The sequence below is a fragment of the Rhinatrema bivittatum genome, chromosome 9 (assembly GCF_901001135.1).
Source record: "Rhinatrema bivittatum chromosome 9, aRhiBiv1.1, whole genome shotgun sequence".
In the NCBI taxonomy this organism is placed as follows: domain Eukaryota; kingdom Metazoa; phylum Chordata; class Amphibia; order Gymnophiona; family Rhinatrematidae; genus Rhinatrema; species Rhinatrema bivittatum.
Window position 1 is genome coordinate 10,655,637 of NC_042623.1, and position 16,250 is coordinate 10,671,886.

The window sequence follows — 16,250 nt, forward strand, 5'->3', positions numbered from 1 at the left end:
GGTTTTCAGGATATCTACAAAAATATGCATGAGAAAGATTTGCATGCACTGCCTCCATTGTATGCAAATCTATCTCATGCATTTTAATTGTGCATATCCTGAAAACCTGGCCTGTCTGTGGCACTCGAGGACTGATGTTCACCATCACTGGTCTAACCTTACCTCTAGAAAGGCCAACTGGAGGGTCTCCATCCAAAAAACAAAATCGGGAGCTCTCAAGGATACATTCACTGTTCCTGAGATCCAGACACATAGGCCAGCTAAGAAATAAATCCTAAAGAGAGCTTATGTAAGTTAGTCATGCTTCTTGAAGAGTCCAGGGCTTGCAAGTTACTTTGGATTCTTCAAGAAGCATGACTAACTTACATAAGAACATGCCATACTGGGTCAGACCAAGGGTCCATCAAGCCCAGTATCCTGTTTCCAACAGAGGCCAAACCAGGCCATAAGAACCTGGCAAGTACCTAAAAAACAGATCCCATGCTACTGATGCCGGCAACAAGCAGTGGCTATTCCCTATTGATTAATAGCCGTTAATGGACTTCTCCTCCAAGAACTTATACAAACCTTTTTTAAACCCAGCTACACCAACTGCCTTAACAACAGCCTCTGGCAATTAATTCTACAGCTTAATTATGTGCTGAGTGAAAAAGGATGTTCACCGATTTGTTTTAAATATGCAACTTGTTAACTTCATGGAGTGCCCCCTAGTCTTTCTACTATCCGAAAGAGTAAATAACCGATTCACATCTACCCGTTCTAGACCTCTCATGATTTTAAACACCTCTATCATATCCCCCCTCAGTCGTCTCTTCTCCAAGCTAAAAATTCCTAACCTCTTTAGTCTTTCCTCATAGGGGAGTTGTTCCATTCCCCTTATCATTTTGGTAGCCCTTCTCTGTACCTTCTCCATCGCAATTATATCTTTTTTGAGATGCGGCGACCAGAATTGTACACAGTATTCAAGGTGCGGTCTCACCATGGAGCGATACAGAGGCATTATGACATTTTCCGTTTTATTCACCATTCCCTTCCTAATAATTCCCAACATTCTGTTTGCTTTTTTGACTGCTGCAGCACACTGAGCCCACGATTTCAATGTGTTATCCACTATGACGCCTCGATCTTTTTCCTAATATGGAACCCAACATCCAAGTCCTCACCAAAAAGAATCTCTCCTCCAAACTTCAAACTACTAAAGAGACTTGGACCAAACATCCACAGTCCAATTTTCAGCCATAATAACGCAACAGGAGACACGACACTCTAAGTTGATGTCTGGATCAGAAATGTACACGGCAACAGTCATAGAGGCCACTCTGCCTCAGGCATACCTGAATCAGATAGGGCCACAGAGAGCTGCTGAACCAAGCATAAGGAACCTGTGCCATAACCCAAGTCATGACCTGGAAAATCTGCCTGAGCTGACCTTCAATCTTTCCTGGGCATCCTTGACAGCTGTGCCCCACCTTCGTGACAGACAGCGCTAAAGCATCTCCCTTAGACAATCTTATGTGCTGGAAAGACTCCGGCAGGGGACACGGCCTTGCCATCGCTTCAACCTCCTTTGCCCTTGCAACTGACGAAGGCCTTTGCTGTCCTTCAAAAAAAAAGGGCAGGAGCTCTCAAGATCCCCCAAGCCTCATCTCCTGTCTGATCCAGTTACCATAGTAACACAGGGCCCAGTACTCAAAGAGATCCCGTTATCTAAGTTATCTGGATATTAAGTATATACTGCTGAATTTAACCGGATAAGTAACATCCGGATAACTTTAGGCTGGTCATACTTATTCGGTTAACTTAACTAGATAAGGATGAATATAGGCACTTAGCCGGTTATAATAACCAGATAATTTTCCCCGTCTTGATCCACCCACTGCCCTCGCCCCAAGATGTCCGGTTATCTACTTAAATGGATAAATACTTATCCCGTAGTGTATAATGGCAGACAAAGACAAAAATAGTTCTTCGGGTGTTTTGTTTTTTTTAATTATTACGGTAGCAGCACTGCCAGCTCACGCAGGCTACCCCCAAGCCTTTTGTAAAGAGTAAGAGCAGCTGCCGCACCATGCACACTGCCAAGCCTTTTGTAAAGAGTAAGAGCAGCTGCCGCACCGTGCACACTGCCCCCAAGCCTTTTGTAAAGAGTAACAGCAACTGCCGCTCCGTGCACACTGCCCCCAAGCCTTTTGTAACGAGTAACAGCAAGTGCCGCACCGTGCACGCCACCCCCAAGCCTTTTGTAACGAGTAAGAGCAGCTGCCGCACCGTGCACGCCGCCCCCAAGCCTTTTGTAACGAGTAACAGCAGCTGCCGCACCGTGCACGCTGCCCCCAAGCCTTTTGTAACGAGTAACAGCAGCTGCCGCACCGTGCACGCCGCCCCCAAGCCTTTTGTAACGAGTAACAGCAGCTGCCACACCGTGCACACTGCCAAGCCTTTTGTAAAGAGTAAGAGCAGCTGCCGCACCGTGCACACTGCCAAGCCTTTTGTAAAGAGTAAGAGCAGCTGCCGCACCGTGCACACTGCCCCCAAGCCTTTTGTAACGAGTAACAGCAGCTGCCGCACCGTGCACGCCACCCCCAAGCCTTTTGTAACGAGTAAGAGCAGCTGCCGCATCATGCACGCCGCCCCCAAGCCTTTTGTAACGAGTAACAGCAGCTGCCGCACCATGCACGCCACCCCCAAGCCTTTTGTAACGAGTAAGAGCAGCTGCCGCATCATGCACACTGCCCCCAAGCCTTTTGTAACGAGTAACAGCAGCTGCCGCACCGTGCACGCCACCCCCAAGCCTTTTGTAACGAGTAAGAGCAGCTGCCGCATCATGCACACTGCCCCCAAGCCTTTTGTAACGAGTAACAGCAGCTGCCGCACCGTGCACGCCGCCCCCAAGCCTTTTGTAACGAGTAAGAGCAGCTGCCGCACCGTGCACACTGCCAAGCCTTTTGTAAAGAGTAAGAGCAGCTGCCGCACCGTGCACACTGCCCCCAAGCCTTTTGTAACGAGTAACAGCAGCTGCCGCACCGTGCACGCCACCCCCAAGCCTTTTGTAACGAGTAAGAGCAGCTGCCGCACCGTGCACGCCACCCCCAAGCCTTTTGTAATGAGTAACAGCAGCTGCCGCACCGTGCACGCCACCCCCAAGCCTTTTGTAACGAGTAACAGCAACTGCCGCACTGTGCACACTGCCCCCAAGCCTTCAGATAAGGATACTAACAACTACTGCAAGGTGCAGACAGGAAAGGAAACCTTACGGTGTAATTAGAGAAGTTCTCTCACTCCTTCTGGGTTCAATTACTTTGTTCTTGACTCCCCGTGCTGGAAGAGCCCAGGGAATTCTGTTTTCCCTGAAAGGGTCCGGCCACTTTAGGGAGAACTCCTTCCTCTTTTACACCCACAGAATGCAGACCAACCCTAGGCACCAAGGGCAGAAGAGGATTACGGAAGCCCCCAGAACAGGGGAATACCAGCAAGGAGCTCTCTCTAAAGGAAAAAGCTCTGGTAAACAAACACAAGATCCGGAGAGAGAGAGGCTCCTCTGAGAGGGATCACATCCCCCGCCGCGCGCTAGCCTCCCGAGACAGGAGGTAAGACTCGGCGGTTCAGAGAAGGCCTTCCTATCTCCTTCCTGCAGATCGGGAGGGCTCAAAATGGCCGCCGTTCCCGGGCATTGCTCAGCCACAGCAGGACCTGAAGCAGAGCCTGCAGAGACCGCCAGACTTCTTGACCTTTCCCATCGAAGGGGAATCTCCTGACCGGCCCTCCCCGCCTCCTGAATATGCCCTTCATAGCCTGGAGGCGTGGATCGCTCACCGCGGACCTCCACACTCTAAGGACGTTGCCTCCCGCGTTCAGCGGAACCACCATTTTGGCACCACGCAGCCGTGCACGCGTCCCCTGCTGACTCGGGTCCTGCCCAAACTCACCGGCAATGCGGGTGACAGGCAGCCCACTCCAGCCTGAGCGCCGACTGCCTCTGCATAGCAAAATTAAAACTTTCTACCAGGCTTCCTCCTGTTTTGTTTCTTTTTTTTTTTTTTTTTTAACAAGCCTTAATGGAATCTAAAAGGAAAGTAAAAATCAAAAGGTTGACTTTCCTGAAAGGAGAGGCATCGAGGCAGTCAGCAGCGCCAGGAAGAGAGGCAAGGCAGGGGGATGAGGGAGCAGCACCACTGGCTTTCAAGCCCTCCACCAACCCCCTGCTCGTCCCTACTCTAACCAGGAGGATGGTCCCAACTCAAGGTCCTAGAACCCCCGGGAGTAATCTTCATCGCCAAAGTCTGACAGCAGGCTTTGCACCTCCACCATCTGCTGGAGACAGAGAAATACGGAACGACTGCAAGGTGCTACACTGTCTAATGTACAATAAGAGCTTTTCTTCTCTCTGTCTCCATCTGCTGGTAGGGGAGAGTAACCCATGTGACTGGACTGATCTGGGCTCACTCGACTTTCACTGGCCTTTAGAGCCATTGGGCCTCCCATCTGTGGGACTCGTGAATTCTTGTGCACGACCGAGCAGGATAGGAGGAGAGTCTGGGTGCGAGGGTGGAGGGGAATGGAATCACTTTTCGCACAGCACTCCTATAAAACCTAAAATGTTTCAAATTCTGCTCCCAGTTAATGCAGCTAAACTCTGCGTTCCTCTGCAGTGAGGTCATTACAGAAAGAACAGCCCCCATATTACACTAAGGGCTGCCCTCTGCCGCAGACGGGAGGCGCTGGCTCGCCCCCTCCCTCATCCCCGGTGTGCTCTCACTTTTCCTGCAGCCTCTTCTTCAGCCGCTCGGCTTCGTTCAGTTTCACGTGGGCCTCCTGGAGCTCTTTACACAGAGATTTTATCTGAAGCTTCAGACTCTCCACTTCGCTGACGAACTGTCCGAGAAAGAGGATTCAGAAGTCAGTGCAAAATACAAGGCACCAAGAGCCACTCGTTAGGCATTAAACGGGCTTTAGGCCCGAGCTCTGGGAGCTGAACAATGGCCACGTCACATCTGAGCATCTCTTTCTGAAATCTCTTCCCTGCATCAGACGCTGTCCTTCAATTACTGCACTACACTTCTAGCGATCTTCTTAAATTCTAAAATTCACTGAAATCAAAATAAAATATATTTCATGTGTAACATTATCAGTCAACATTCCCATACGAACGTATTCCTCCTGCTTACAGGGCCCCCGACAAAATAGATGAGTCGTACGAAGATTCCTGCGAGTTTGTCTGTGGCTAATCTAAACCCCAGGCTCATGTTTATCATTTTGAAGCCTTCTGCTCAGAAAACTGGGACCCAAAGCTCAGGCACCTGGCACCATCACCACAGAAGGGAAAGAGAACACATCCTGAGCTTCAGAACCTGTTTCCTCTGTGCAGTAACCGTGTGCACCAAAAGTGTCTTGGAGGGCAACTTTCTCACGATCGCACTGAGCAGTCGCCCAGGTAGAACGTGGGGGCTGAAGACCGCCCTCCCCCTCTGAAGATAAAAGTACCCGTGCCCCCCTCCCCCGTCACCAAGGGGAAGGCCGAGCCAGCAGACAGCCCCCCCCCCCACAGGGATTTCACAATGGTTCACGGAGCCGGCTCTGCACCAGTTCTACGGAGGATGCAGGTGCAGGAATGCTCATGGTGCTGGTGGGTCCCCCAGTCTCAAAGGGAGCTCTGCGGGGGAGGTTCCTCCTGAAAACTCCCCTGCAGGCCGGCGGGTACAAATTCAGATTATGAACGTGTGCAAGCACAGACTTCCAGTTCAACAGCAGCCATGCATAAAGTAAAACTAAGATTTGCTTTTGCACCGAGATTACTGAACATGGCCAGGAAGGTCAGAGTTTGAGCGAAACAGGCAGGAGCTCATGACCATGGCCTCCTTACCACCCACCTCGGCGGTGGTGCTGTCCTCTTCCAGCTTTTTTTCAACGTTCTCCTCTGTCTGAGTCCCATCCTCCGACACAGCGGCCGCTTTCTCTTCCACCTCTGCTAATCTAAAGGACAAGAAAAGTGCAATAACGTGGAATAAATTACTATTATTAGCTTTAAATCACAGTAGACACCTTTCGCATTTCTTTGTCTCACATTTTTTGATGATTTATTTATTTGAGTGTTTTATATTCCGTCGCTCCATGTGAGAATCACTAGATCACAGCGGTGCACAGGTTTAACACTCACAGACAAAGGGTGCATTACAAAGGCAGGCAGGCATACGGGTAAACATTCAAGGAAACATTCCAAATCTAAGGGTGCACTTCAAAGACAGACATATAATGCCAATCGTCAGAGTCTCAAAAAACCCAACCTTGACCCCACAGATCTCTCCAACTTTAGACCCATCTCTAATCTACCCTTCCTAGCTAAAGTCTCAGGGAATACCTCGACCATCACAAGGTTCTCTCCACGTCCCAATTTGGCTTTCGTAAGCACCTCAGTACAGAAACACTCTTAATATCCTTAACAGATAACATCCTCAAAGGGATTGATAGCGGCAAATCCTTTCTCCTGGCTATGCTCGACATTTCAGCTGCATTCGATACTATCAGCCACAACATTATTAGCCTCCTCGCGGATATTGGCATTACAGGAACAGCACTACTTTGGCTAAAATCCTACCTGGAAAACAGACATTATAAGGTCACCCTAGGCAACCATGAATCTGACCCTATTAACCTTAACCGTGGTGTCCCCCAAGGCTCCTCATTATCCTTGACTCTCTTCAACATCTATATGTTAACCCTTTCCAAACTCCTCTCAAACATAGGCATCACCCACTACATATACGCGGACGACTTCCAAATTCTCATCCCATTTACGGACTCGTTACATAAAGCCCTCCAGTCATGGGACAACTGCCTCACCTCCATCAACCAACTTCTCACAAAAATGAACTTAGCCCTCAACCCCCACAAAACTGAATTGTAATCTCCCCCAACCCCCTCTCTTGCACCAACCTCCCCCCGCTTCCCAAGCCCATTTCCCTACACACACGAAACCTAGGTATCATGATCGACAACCAACTATCCTTAAAATCATTCATCAAAACCACCCTAAAAGACTGCTGTTAAGACCCCTCTTACACCTCACCGATTTCCGCACTGTCCTCCAAACCATCAACTTCTCCAAAATCGATTATTGTAACCCCCTCTTCCTCGGCCTCCCCGCCTCCACCATCAAACCCCTACAACTCCTACAGAACGCCACAGCTCGAGTCCTTAGAAATACGCGCAAGAACGAACATATTACTCCTACACTGAAAGATCTCCATTGGCTTCCTATCAACTCGAGAATACAATACAAAACTTTATCCCTCATACATAAGTCTCTAGTAAACAAAAGCACGCAATGGCTACACGGCCTCTCCAACTCCTCTCCTCCATCAGACCTACACGAACTGCGTACCGAGGAACCCTCCAGTTTCCCGCCCCTAAGCTGACTAAACTCGCCTCCACAATGACGAGAGCTTTCTCAATAACAGGTCCCTCTATCCGGAATGCCATGCCCCCCGACTTCCGCTTAGAATCTTGCACAACGAAATTCAAAAAAACATTAAAAACATGGCTGTTCCAAGAGGCCTTCTCCTAACCCATACTCACCCCACCTCCGCAGAAATCATAACTAATCTCTATTAAACTCTTGCTTCTGGATTGTACATAATCTTGTTTCTAGCTCCTTCTCTTTCCCCTCCCTCCTAAAACATTTAATATCTAACATTTTCAATGCCTCCCCTCCCTGTCACCATGCGTTCCATATAATTTACTATGTGATGAAGTTGTTTATTTATTATATGATGAAGTTATGATGAAGTTATTTGTTTCTTATGCGTTATGCTTTTCCATGTAATTGTTTTGCCATATTTTATGTGATGAAGTTACTTGTTTTCTTATGCGTTCCATGTAATTGTTTTGCCATACATTTAGGTGCTTTGTTTCCCTGTTCACCGATACGATGTGAAAACGGCTATCGGTATATAAAAACGATTAACTAAATAAATAAATATAGGATGCATTTACAATCATTAGAAGGGGGGGCATGACAGAAAGGGGTAATGACAGGACAGAGTTGGTTATCAGAGGAGTAGGCATTATCGAATAGCCAGGTTTTCAGTTCATTCTTACATTTCTTAATGTTGGTTATTATTTGAAGATTCTCTGGCATTGAGTTCCATAGATTTGGGCCTGCAATTGATATCGCTCTGTCTCTCGTTTGTGTTAGATGAGAATTTTTTTAGGTCGGGATTTCTAGCAGGCCTTTGTTCTGAAATCTTAGCGTTCGTGTGGGAATATGTGGATTCAATGTTATTCCCATCAAATCATTGTTTGGATTCATGTTGTTGTATATTACCGTTAGTACTTTGTATATTATTCTCGACTGTACAGGGAGCCAATGCAATGCTGATGTGCTTGAATTTTCTCTTTCCAGTCAGAAGTCTGGCTGCAGCATTTGGTAGAAGTTGGAACGGTTTAAGGTGAATAGCTGGAAGTCCTAAGAATAGAGAATTGCAGTAGTCTAAGTTGGAGAATATTAGGGATTGTAAAACGGTTCTGAAGTCAGCTGTGCTTAGTAGAGGTTTCAGTTGGCTCAGTATTCAGATTTTGTGGAAACCAGATTAGAGTTTGCTGATGTGGGTCCTCTTAGATACATTTTCGTCACTTTGGACACCAGGATCCCTTACCTGAGTTGCTGGAGTTAGCTGGCAGTATCCAAGATCAATGCCGGGTGAAACTGATTTTGCTGTGTTTCGGCTCAACCAAATTAGTTCAGTTTTTTTTTTTTTTTAGATCATTGATAGTTTCAATTGTGCAAGATGATCATATATCCAGAAATAAGTGATGCTGTTTTTTCAAATGAATTTGTTAGAGGGATATAGAATTGTAGATCATCTGCATATAGAAAGAAGTTTATTCCAAGGGCAGTTAGTAATTTGCACATTGGCAGCATGCAGATATTAAATAGGGTTGCTGATAGCACAGATCCCTGCGGGATACCAGTTGTGCACTGGAATGTGTTGGATAGGTGATTACCAAGTTTTACTGGGAAAGATCTGTCAGCAAGGAAAGAGATGAACCATTTTAGTACATTTCCATCAATCCCCATGTTTCTCAGCTGGTGGCATAGAAGATTATGGTCATCTGTGTCGAAGGCAGCTGTAAGTCGATCAAAACTTGGCAGAACAATTTATTGGAGTTGAAGCCCCGTAACATAGGGTCTGTTATGGATTGTAGAAGGGTTTCTATTGAGTGATTCTTCCTGAAGCCAAATTAGTTAGGGTACAGGGTTTTTTGTAATTGGGAAAGAACTGCCTTTTGAAGAATTTTCGAGAGGAAGGTTAAAGATTAGAGATTGGTCTGTAGTTATCCCAATCTTAAGATCTTCCTGATTTATAATTGCTTGTTTTAGATTTTGGGGATACAACCTTCTGTGAGGGCAAGGTTGACAAGCATTGTGACAGTGGGGGTTATTGTTTGATTTACTTGCTTCAGCGAAGAGGCTGGAATGAGATAGAGAGCGTGAGTAGCTGGTTTTAGTTTTGTTATGGATTTTGTTTATTTCTAGTTTCGAGACTGGGTCAAAGGATGACCATTTATTATTTGAATATAAGAACATAAGAAATTGCCATGCTGGGTCAGACCAAGGGTCCATCAAGCCCAGCATCCTGTTTCCAACAGAGGCCAAACCAGGCCATAAGAACCTGGCAATTACCCAAACACCAAGAAGATCCCATGCTACTGATGCAATTAATAGCAGTGGCTATTCCCTAAGGGGCGGATTTTAAAAGCCCTGCTCGCGTAAATCCGCCCGGATTTACGCGAGCAGGGCCTTGCGCGCCGGCGCACCTATTTTCCAAAGCCTGCCGGCGCGCGCAGAGCCCCGGGACTCGCGTAAGTCCCGGGGTTTTTCGAGGGGGCATCAGGGGCGTGGCCGCACCCTCCGGAACCACCCCCAGGTCGCGTCTCGGCGCGCTAGCGGCCCGCTGGCGCGCGGGGATCTACTTCTCCCTCCGGAAGGCGTAAATCCCCCGACAAAGGTAGGGGGGGGTGTTTAGATAGGGCCGGGGGGGGTGGGTTAGATAGAGGAAGGGAGGGGAAGGTGAGGGGAGGGCGAAAGCGAGTTCCCTCCGATTTCGGAGCGGCCTTGGAGGGAACGGAGGCAGGCTGTGCGGCTCGGCGCGCACCGGCTGCACAAAATCGGCAGCCTTGCGCGCGCCGATCCTGGATTTTAGCGGCTACGCGCGTATCTACTAAAATCCAGCGTACTTTTGTTGGCGCCTGGTGCGCCAACAAAAGTATGCGAAGGCGCACTTTTTTAAAATCTACCCCTAAGTAAACTTGATTAATGGTGCGGAGGCATAACCCAGGAGTCTGGACTGATCCGGTACGTACAGGGGTAGATTTTCAAAAACGGCGCGTTCGTGTACTTTTGTTGGCGCATCAGGCGCAAACAAAAGTACGCGGGATTTTAGTAGATACGCGCGTAGCCGCGCGTATCCGCTAAAATCCTGGATCGGCGCGCGCAAGGCTGCCTATTCCGTGTAGCCGGCGCGCGTCGAGCCGCACAGCCTGCCGCCGTTCCCTCCGAGGCCGCTCCGAAATCGGAGCGGCCTCGGAGGGAATTCGCTATCGCCCTCCCCTCACCTTCCCCTCCCTTCCTCTACCTAACCCACCCCCCCGGCCCTGTCTAAACCCTCCCCCTACCTTTGTTGGGGGATTTACACCTCCTGGAGGGAGAAGTAAATCCCCACGCGCCAGCGGGCCGCTGGCGCGCCTAGACACAACCCGGGGGTGGTTCCGGAGGGCGCGGCCACGCCCCCGGACCACCCCTGGCCGAAACCACGCACCCGGGCCCGCCCCCAAAACGCCCCGCCAACGCTACGCCGATCGGCCCCGCCCCCGACACGCCCCCCTCGGGGGGGGGCTCTGCGCGCGCCAGTAGGCCTATTGAACATAGGCGCACCGGCGCGCAGGGCCCTGCTCGCGTAAATCCGCCCGGATTTACGCGAGCAGGGCTCTTAAAATCCGCCCCACAGGGAATAGCCATTAATGGACTTCTCCTCCAAGAACTTATCCAAACCTTTTTTGAACCCAGCTACACTAACTGCACTAACCACATCCTCTGGCAACAAATTCCAGAGCTTTATTGTGCGTTGAGTGAAAAAGAATTTTCTCTGATTAGTCTTAAATGTGCTACTTGCTAACTTCATGGAGTGCCCCCTAGTCCTTCTATTATTCGAAAGAGTAAATAACCGAGTCACATCTACTCGTTCAAGACCTCTCATGATCTTAAAGACCTCTATCATATTCCCCCCTCAGCCATCTCTTCTCCAAGCTGTTCAGCTTTTCAGTCTTTTTTTTTTCAGATTATTATTTTTGTATCTATTTTTGGTTTGGATTGGGCAATATTTGTCTACTATTTTCCTACGCATTTTTTCCCATGAATCAAATGCTTCAGTGCAATTGTTTAGGTTTAGGTCACAGATTTTGGGCTCTAGAGCATTAGTTAATGTTTTGGAACTTATTTTCCTTCTGAATGTCTGGGTGGATATATTTTCTGAGCATCTCAGTATTTGTGTTTTGTAGATAAGATCTGCCTTGATTAGATGGTGGTCGGACCAGGGGATTGTTGCTTGTTTAGTTTTTATACAATAATTATTGGGATTTGCCAAAATGAGCTCGAGCGTATTGCCAGCTTTGTGGGTGGCTTTAGGGACGTGTTGGGTCCATCCTAGGGTGTCCACTGCTTCTAGGAACATGTCGAATGCTCACATGAAGATTAAAGTCTCCTAAGATTATTGTCATCTCTGGGTTAGGGAATTCTTTAGTAAATATTAAGATTATTGGTGAGCAGGAGAGCAGTAAACTAGTCCGATATTTATTTGTTTTGATTTTTTTATTTGTTTTATTTATTTAGAGTTTTTATATACCGGCAATCATGAAAACATATCTTGCTGGTTTACATAGAACGGGGGTGCAATAAATACAAAAAATGATAATAAATACATGGAACTAGAACTGTGGTGACAGAAGGTACAGTTACATTTAACAAGGGAAGCCGAACTTGGAAGGAAGAAGAGAGGAGAGACTAGTTAACAAAATACAATATAAATGTAGTATAGAATAAATATTAAATACAAACGGCAAGGTGTTTTATGAGTCATTGGATTGTGTCATTAGGTTGTGTCCGGAAAAGCTTGCTTGAATAACCAAGTCTTAAGTTTTTTCCTAAATGTTGGGAGGCATGGCTCCTGTCTGAGGTCTGTAGGAATGGAATTCCACAGTAGAGGGCCAGCTGTGGAGGTGGCGCGATCTCTTAGGGTGATGTGTTTGGTCGTTTTCGCTGGGGGAACTAGTAGGGAGCCTCTATAAGCATCTCTGGTAGGTCTAGTAGAATTATGTAATTGGAGAGGGAATTGGAGATCGAGAGTGGTGAGTTGATGTATAGTTTTATAGATGATGGTTAAGGCCTTATACATGATGCGGAAGTATATGGGTAACCAATGAAGCTCTTTCAAGACGGGGGAGATGTGGTCTCTTTTCCTTGTGCCTGTCAGAATACGGGCTGCTGAATTTTGCACCATCTGGAGTGGTTTGGAGTAGGATGAAGGTAGACCTAGCAATAGGGAATTGCAGTAGTCCAGTTTCGAGAAAATGACTGCTTGGATGATCGTTCTGAAATCGTGAGCGTGGAAAAGAGGTCTTATCCTTTTTAGGACCTGGAGTTTATAGAAGCAGTCTTTAGTTGTTTTGTTGATGTGTGCCTTGAAGTTTAGCCGGTTATCTATTATCACTCCTAGGTCTCTGGTTTGTGTGGTAAGAAGATTGGAAGGAAGAGTACTGTTGTTTGTGTTTTCAGGCGAGATGAGTAGGATCTCAGTCTTGGAGGAATTTAAGATGAGGTGTAGGCTGTTGAGTAGTTGTTTGATTTTTTGGTGGCATGATTCCCAGTAGTCAAGAGCATTAGAGTAAGTGTCTTTAATAGGGATGATGATTTGAATATCATCTGCGTATAGGAAAAACTTTAGATTGAGGTCAGTGAGAAGTTGGCATAGAGGAAGAAGGTAAATATTGAATAGAGTTGGGGATAGTGAAGAACCTTGTGGGACTCCTATAGCAGAGTCAAATCTTGAGGATTCCTTGTTTTGGAGTTTAACTTTGTAACCTCTATTGTTGAGAAAGGTTTTAAACCAGGAGAAGACGGTGCCGCTGATTCCTATGGATGACAATAGGTTTAGGAGGATGGCATGGTTGACCGTATCAAACGCTGCGGATAGGTCTAGCAAGATTAGTAGGAACGAGTTTCCTTTGTCAAGGCCCAATAGTATATGGTCTGTCAAAGAGATGAGGAGAGATTCTGTGCCTCGATTTTTTCGAAATCCGTGTTGTGGGGCGAAGAGGAGATTGTTGTCTTCTATGTAGTTTGAGAGTTGAGTGTTAACAAGTTTTTCCATGATCTTGGCGATGAATGGGAGGTTAGCTATGGGGCGGAAGTTGATGGGGTCCTTTGGGTCAAGGTTGGGTTTCTTTAGGAGAGGTGAGATTGAGGCCATTTTGAGATCGTCTGGGAAGGATCCTTGGGCTAGAGAGCAGTTGATGATGTTTGTCAATGATGTAGCTATTGTGTCTGGAATGGATAGAAGTAGTTTAGTGGGGATGTGGTCTGCAGGATGAGATGAAGGTTTCATTCTTCTCAGGATGGTTTGTATCTCAGTGGAAGAGACGGGCTCAAAAGTGTTAAGGCTGGAGTTTAAGAAGGTCGGGTGTTGGTATGTTGGGAGGGCGTCTACTGTATTGGAAGGCAGTTGGGTTAAAAGATTGTCGATTTTATTTTGGAAAAATTGGGCCAGTTCTTCAGCTTTGGATTGTGCCATGTCGCTGGGGATTTCTCGCGGTATGGTTTGCGTGAGGCTGGATACATAAGCGAAGAGGGCTTTAGCATCAAAGACCAGGTTGTGAATCTTAGATGCAAAATAATCTTTTTTTGATTTTGAGGTGAGGGCTTTGTACTGGTATAGTGTAGATTTGTATGATGAGATGGTGATGTCACTAGGAGTTTTACGCCAAGTCGCTTCTTTCTTTCTTAAGCTTTGTTTTAGTTTTCTGAGTTCATTGGTGAACCAAGGTTGTCTGTTGGAGGCATTGGTGTGAGATTTTTTTATAGTTGAAGGGCAGAGCTTGTTAGCTATATTTTCTGTTATATTGTTCCAGGAACGAATGGCAGTGTTCGGGTCGGTGAGATCTAATAGAGGGAGCTGTGACTCCATCTGGATGTTAAGATCATCTGGGGAGCATCGCCTCCTGTATTGGAATGAAGGTGAAGGAATATTAGGGGTGTTGGTCTCTTTCAAGGCGAAAGAGGTAGAGATGAGAGTGTGGTCCGACCATGGTACTTTTTTGATCTTCACATTGGATGTAGTCGTAATGCCTTTGTTGCTGAAAATCAAGTCCAGAGTGTGACCCGCTTTGTGAGTGGGTTCGTTGACTAATTGTTGGAATCCCATTGCTGATAGGGCTGTGAGGAGGGTTACGCAACTATTAGATGGTGAAGGGTTGTCTATGTGAAGATTGAAGTCTCCTAAGATGATTGCTGGAGAATCTAGGTCAATGAGTGTAGTGGTGATTTCGAGGATTGGGGAGACGTCTGCTTCTAGGAGCCCTGGGGGGGCGTAGACGAGAAGGATTTGAAGATGTTGTGATGTGAAGAAGCCGACTTCCAGTTTTGTGTTTGAAGTGAATGGGTGTTGGGTGAAATTGAGGCTTTTTTTGGTGGCTAGAAGGATGCCACCTCCTCTTTTTTTCAGTCTCGTGAGAGAGAAGAAGTCGTAGGTCGGCGTAGGGAGTTGGTTTATTAAGGCTGTATCTGAGGGCTTGAGCCATGTTTCAGTTACAGCGCAAATATCTGGTTTGGCGTCGGTGAGATAATCATTGAAGATTAGGGATTTTTTTGTTAGGGATTGTGCATTGAAAAGTGAGAGTGAAAAAAGGGTGAGGCCTAAAAGCTGGGTGATTGGTGCAATCAGAATAGGGGTGAGGGTTTTTAAGTTATTGTGAATGGCTTGTCTGGTGGATGGTCTTTTTGGTAGGAGGCGGTGTTGTAAAGTTGGTATTGGAAGAGCTGGAGACATGATGGATGGTTGGCTGACTGTCATGGAGGGTAGATGGGGGGGCCGAAGGGGGCCGGCTGGGGTGAGGGGATAATTAGTTATTTGGTTAGGGCTCTGGCAACTTCATATGGAGGGTAGATATCAGATTTCTTTAGTATTAAGTTGAGGGTTTTTCTTTTGCAGATTATTAGTAAGCCTCCACCTTTTCTTTTTTGTCTTGTTATATGGAATAGATTATAGTTTGGATGCGATGATCTGTTCTGGACTCAGAAGCATAGCGGGGGGATTAAACCTTCTCAGACTGAACTGCAGGTCACTGCTCTTTCTGGTGTGGCTCAAGCTCCATGCCCCTGCAGGAGAGGCTCGGTCTCCCGCTCCCGCTCCTCCCTCGCCTGATCCAGTACAATCGCATCGTGGGAATCAGCAGAGGAGGTCCAACACCTCCCCCCACGCCGTGGGCCCAAAACGGCCACCGTCTCTGCCGCCGGATCACGAGCTGTCAGCGGGGGACGTGGAAGCAGCCCACGTGGCACCCCAGGGGCTCTCAAAACACAGTCACGCTGCTGCTCCGCTGCCTCCCTACTGATGTGGCTGGCACATCCTGCAAGGCAGGGACCTGCGGCTTCCACTTCCCTGCTGACCAAACGCGAGCGCTGCTCCCACTGGCGGGAAGTAGGACGCAGCCAGCCCGGTCGTGGTGTGGAGCCAGAGGGGTCCTGGTGAAAGGGAACCCCCTCCCCCCAAGGGTCTGAAAGCCGTCCTGTGGCCAGTCACCAGCACCTAAAACCCCCTTTGCTTCTACGTCGCCGAATGCAAATGGAGGAGCGCTGCCACCCATGCACCCCACCGAACTAGTTACTGCCGCACCAGGGCTTAGGGAACACGTCCCCTGCACTCACCCGGCAGGCCTGCAGGGGGAAAACCTGCCTTCTCTTCGCTGTTTGTTTCTGGGGGGGGGGGGGGGGTTCTTGCAGCCTTAAGCACAGAGGCAAAGGCACAGCAAGGAAAGAGACAAAAAAAAAATTATTTTATCTTTTTTTTTTTTGAAAGAAAAGGTGTGGATTATGGGGACGGAGTGGAGGGAACCAATCACTTACCCACTGGTAGCCCCCCCCCAGCCCAGGCTATGCCCCAAGAGGAAGGAAATCCGCACTGCTGCCTCAGGAGCCGCCCTCC

At 47.7% G+C, this 16,250-nt stretch overlaps 1 protein-coding gene across 2 annotated transcripts in view; it reads right to left on the reverse strand.

Moving 5' to 3' along the window:
• Positions 1-16,250, reverse strand: part of OPTN (optineurin) — a 72,241-nt gene that overhangs the window by 35,597 nt on the left and 20,394 nt on the right. For both annotated transcript variants that reach the window (XM_029615370.1, XM_029615371.1), the window contains exons 7-8: positions 5,868-5,970; positions 4,757-4,872 (exon numbers count right to left, since the gene is read on the reverse strand). In XM_029615370.1, the coding sequence (XP_029471230.1) occupies positions 4,757-4,872; positions 5,868-5,970 (219 nt within the window). The remainder of the gene's footprint in view (positions 1-4,756; positions 4,873-5,867; positions 5,971-16,250) is intronic.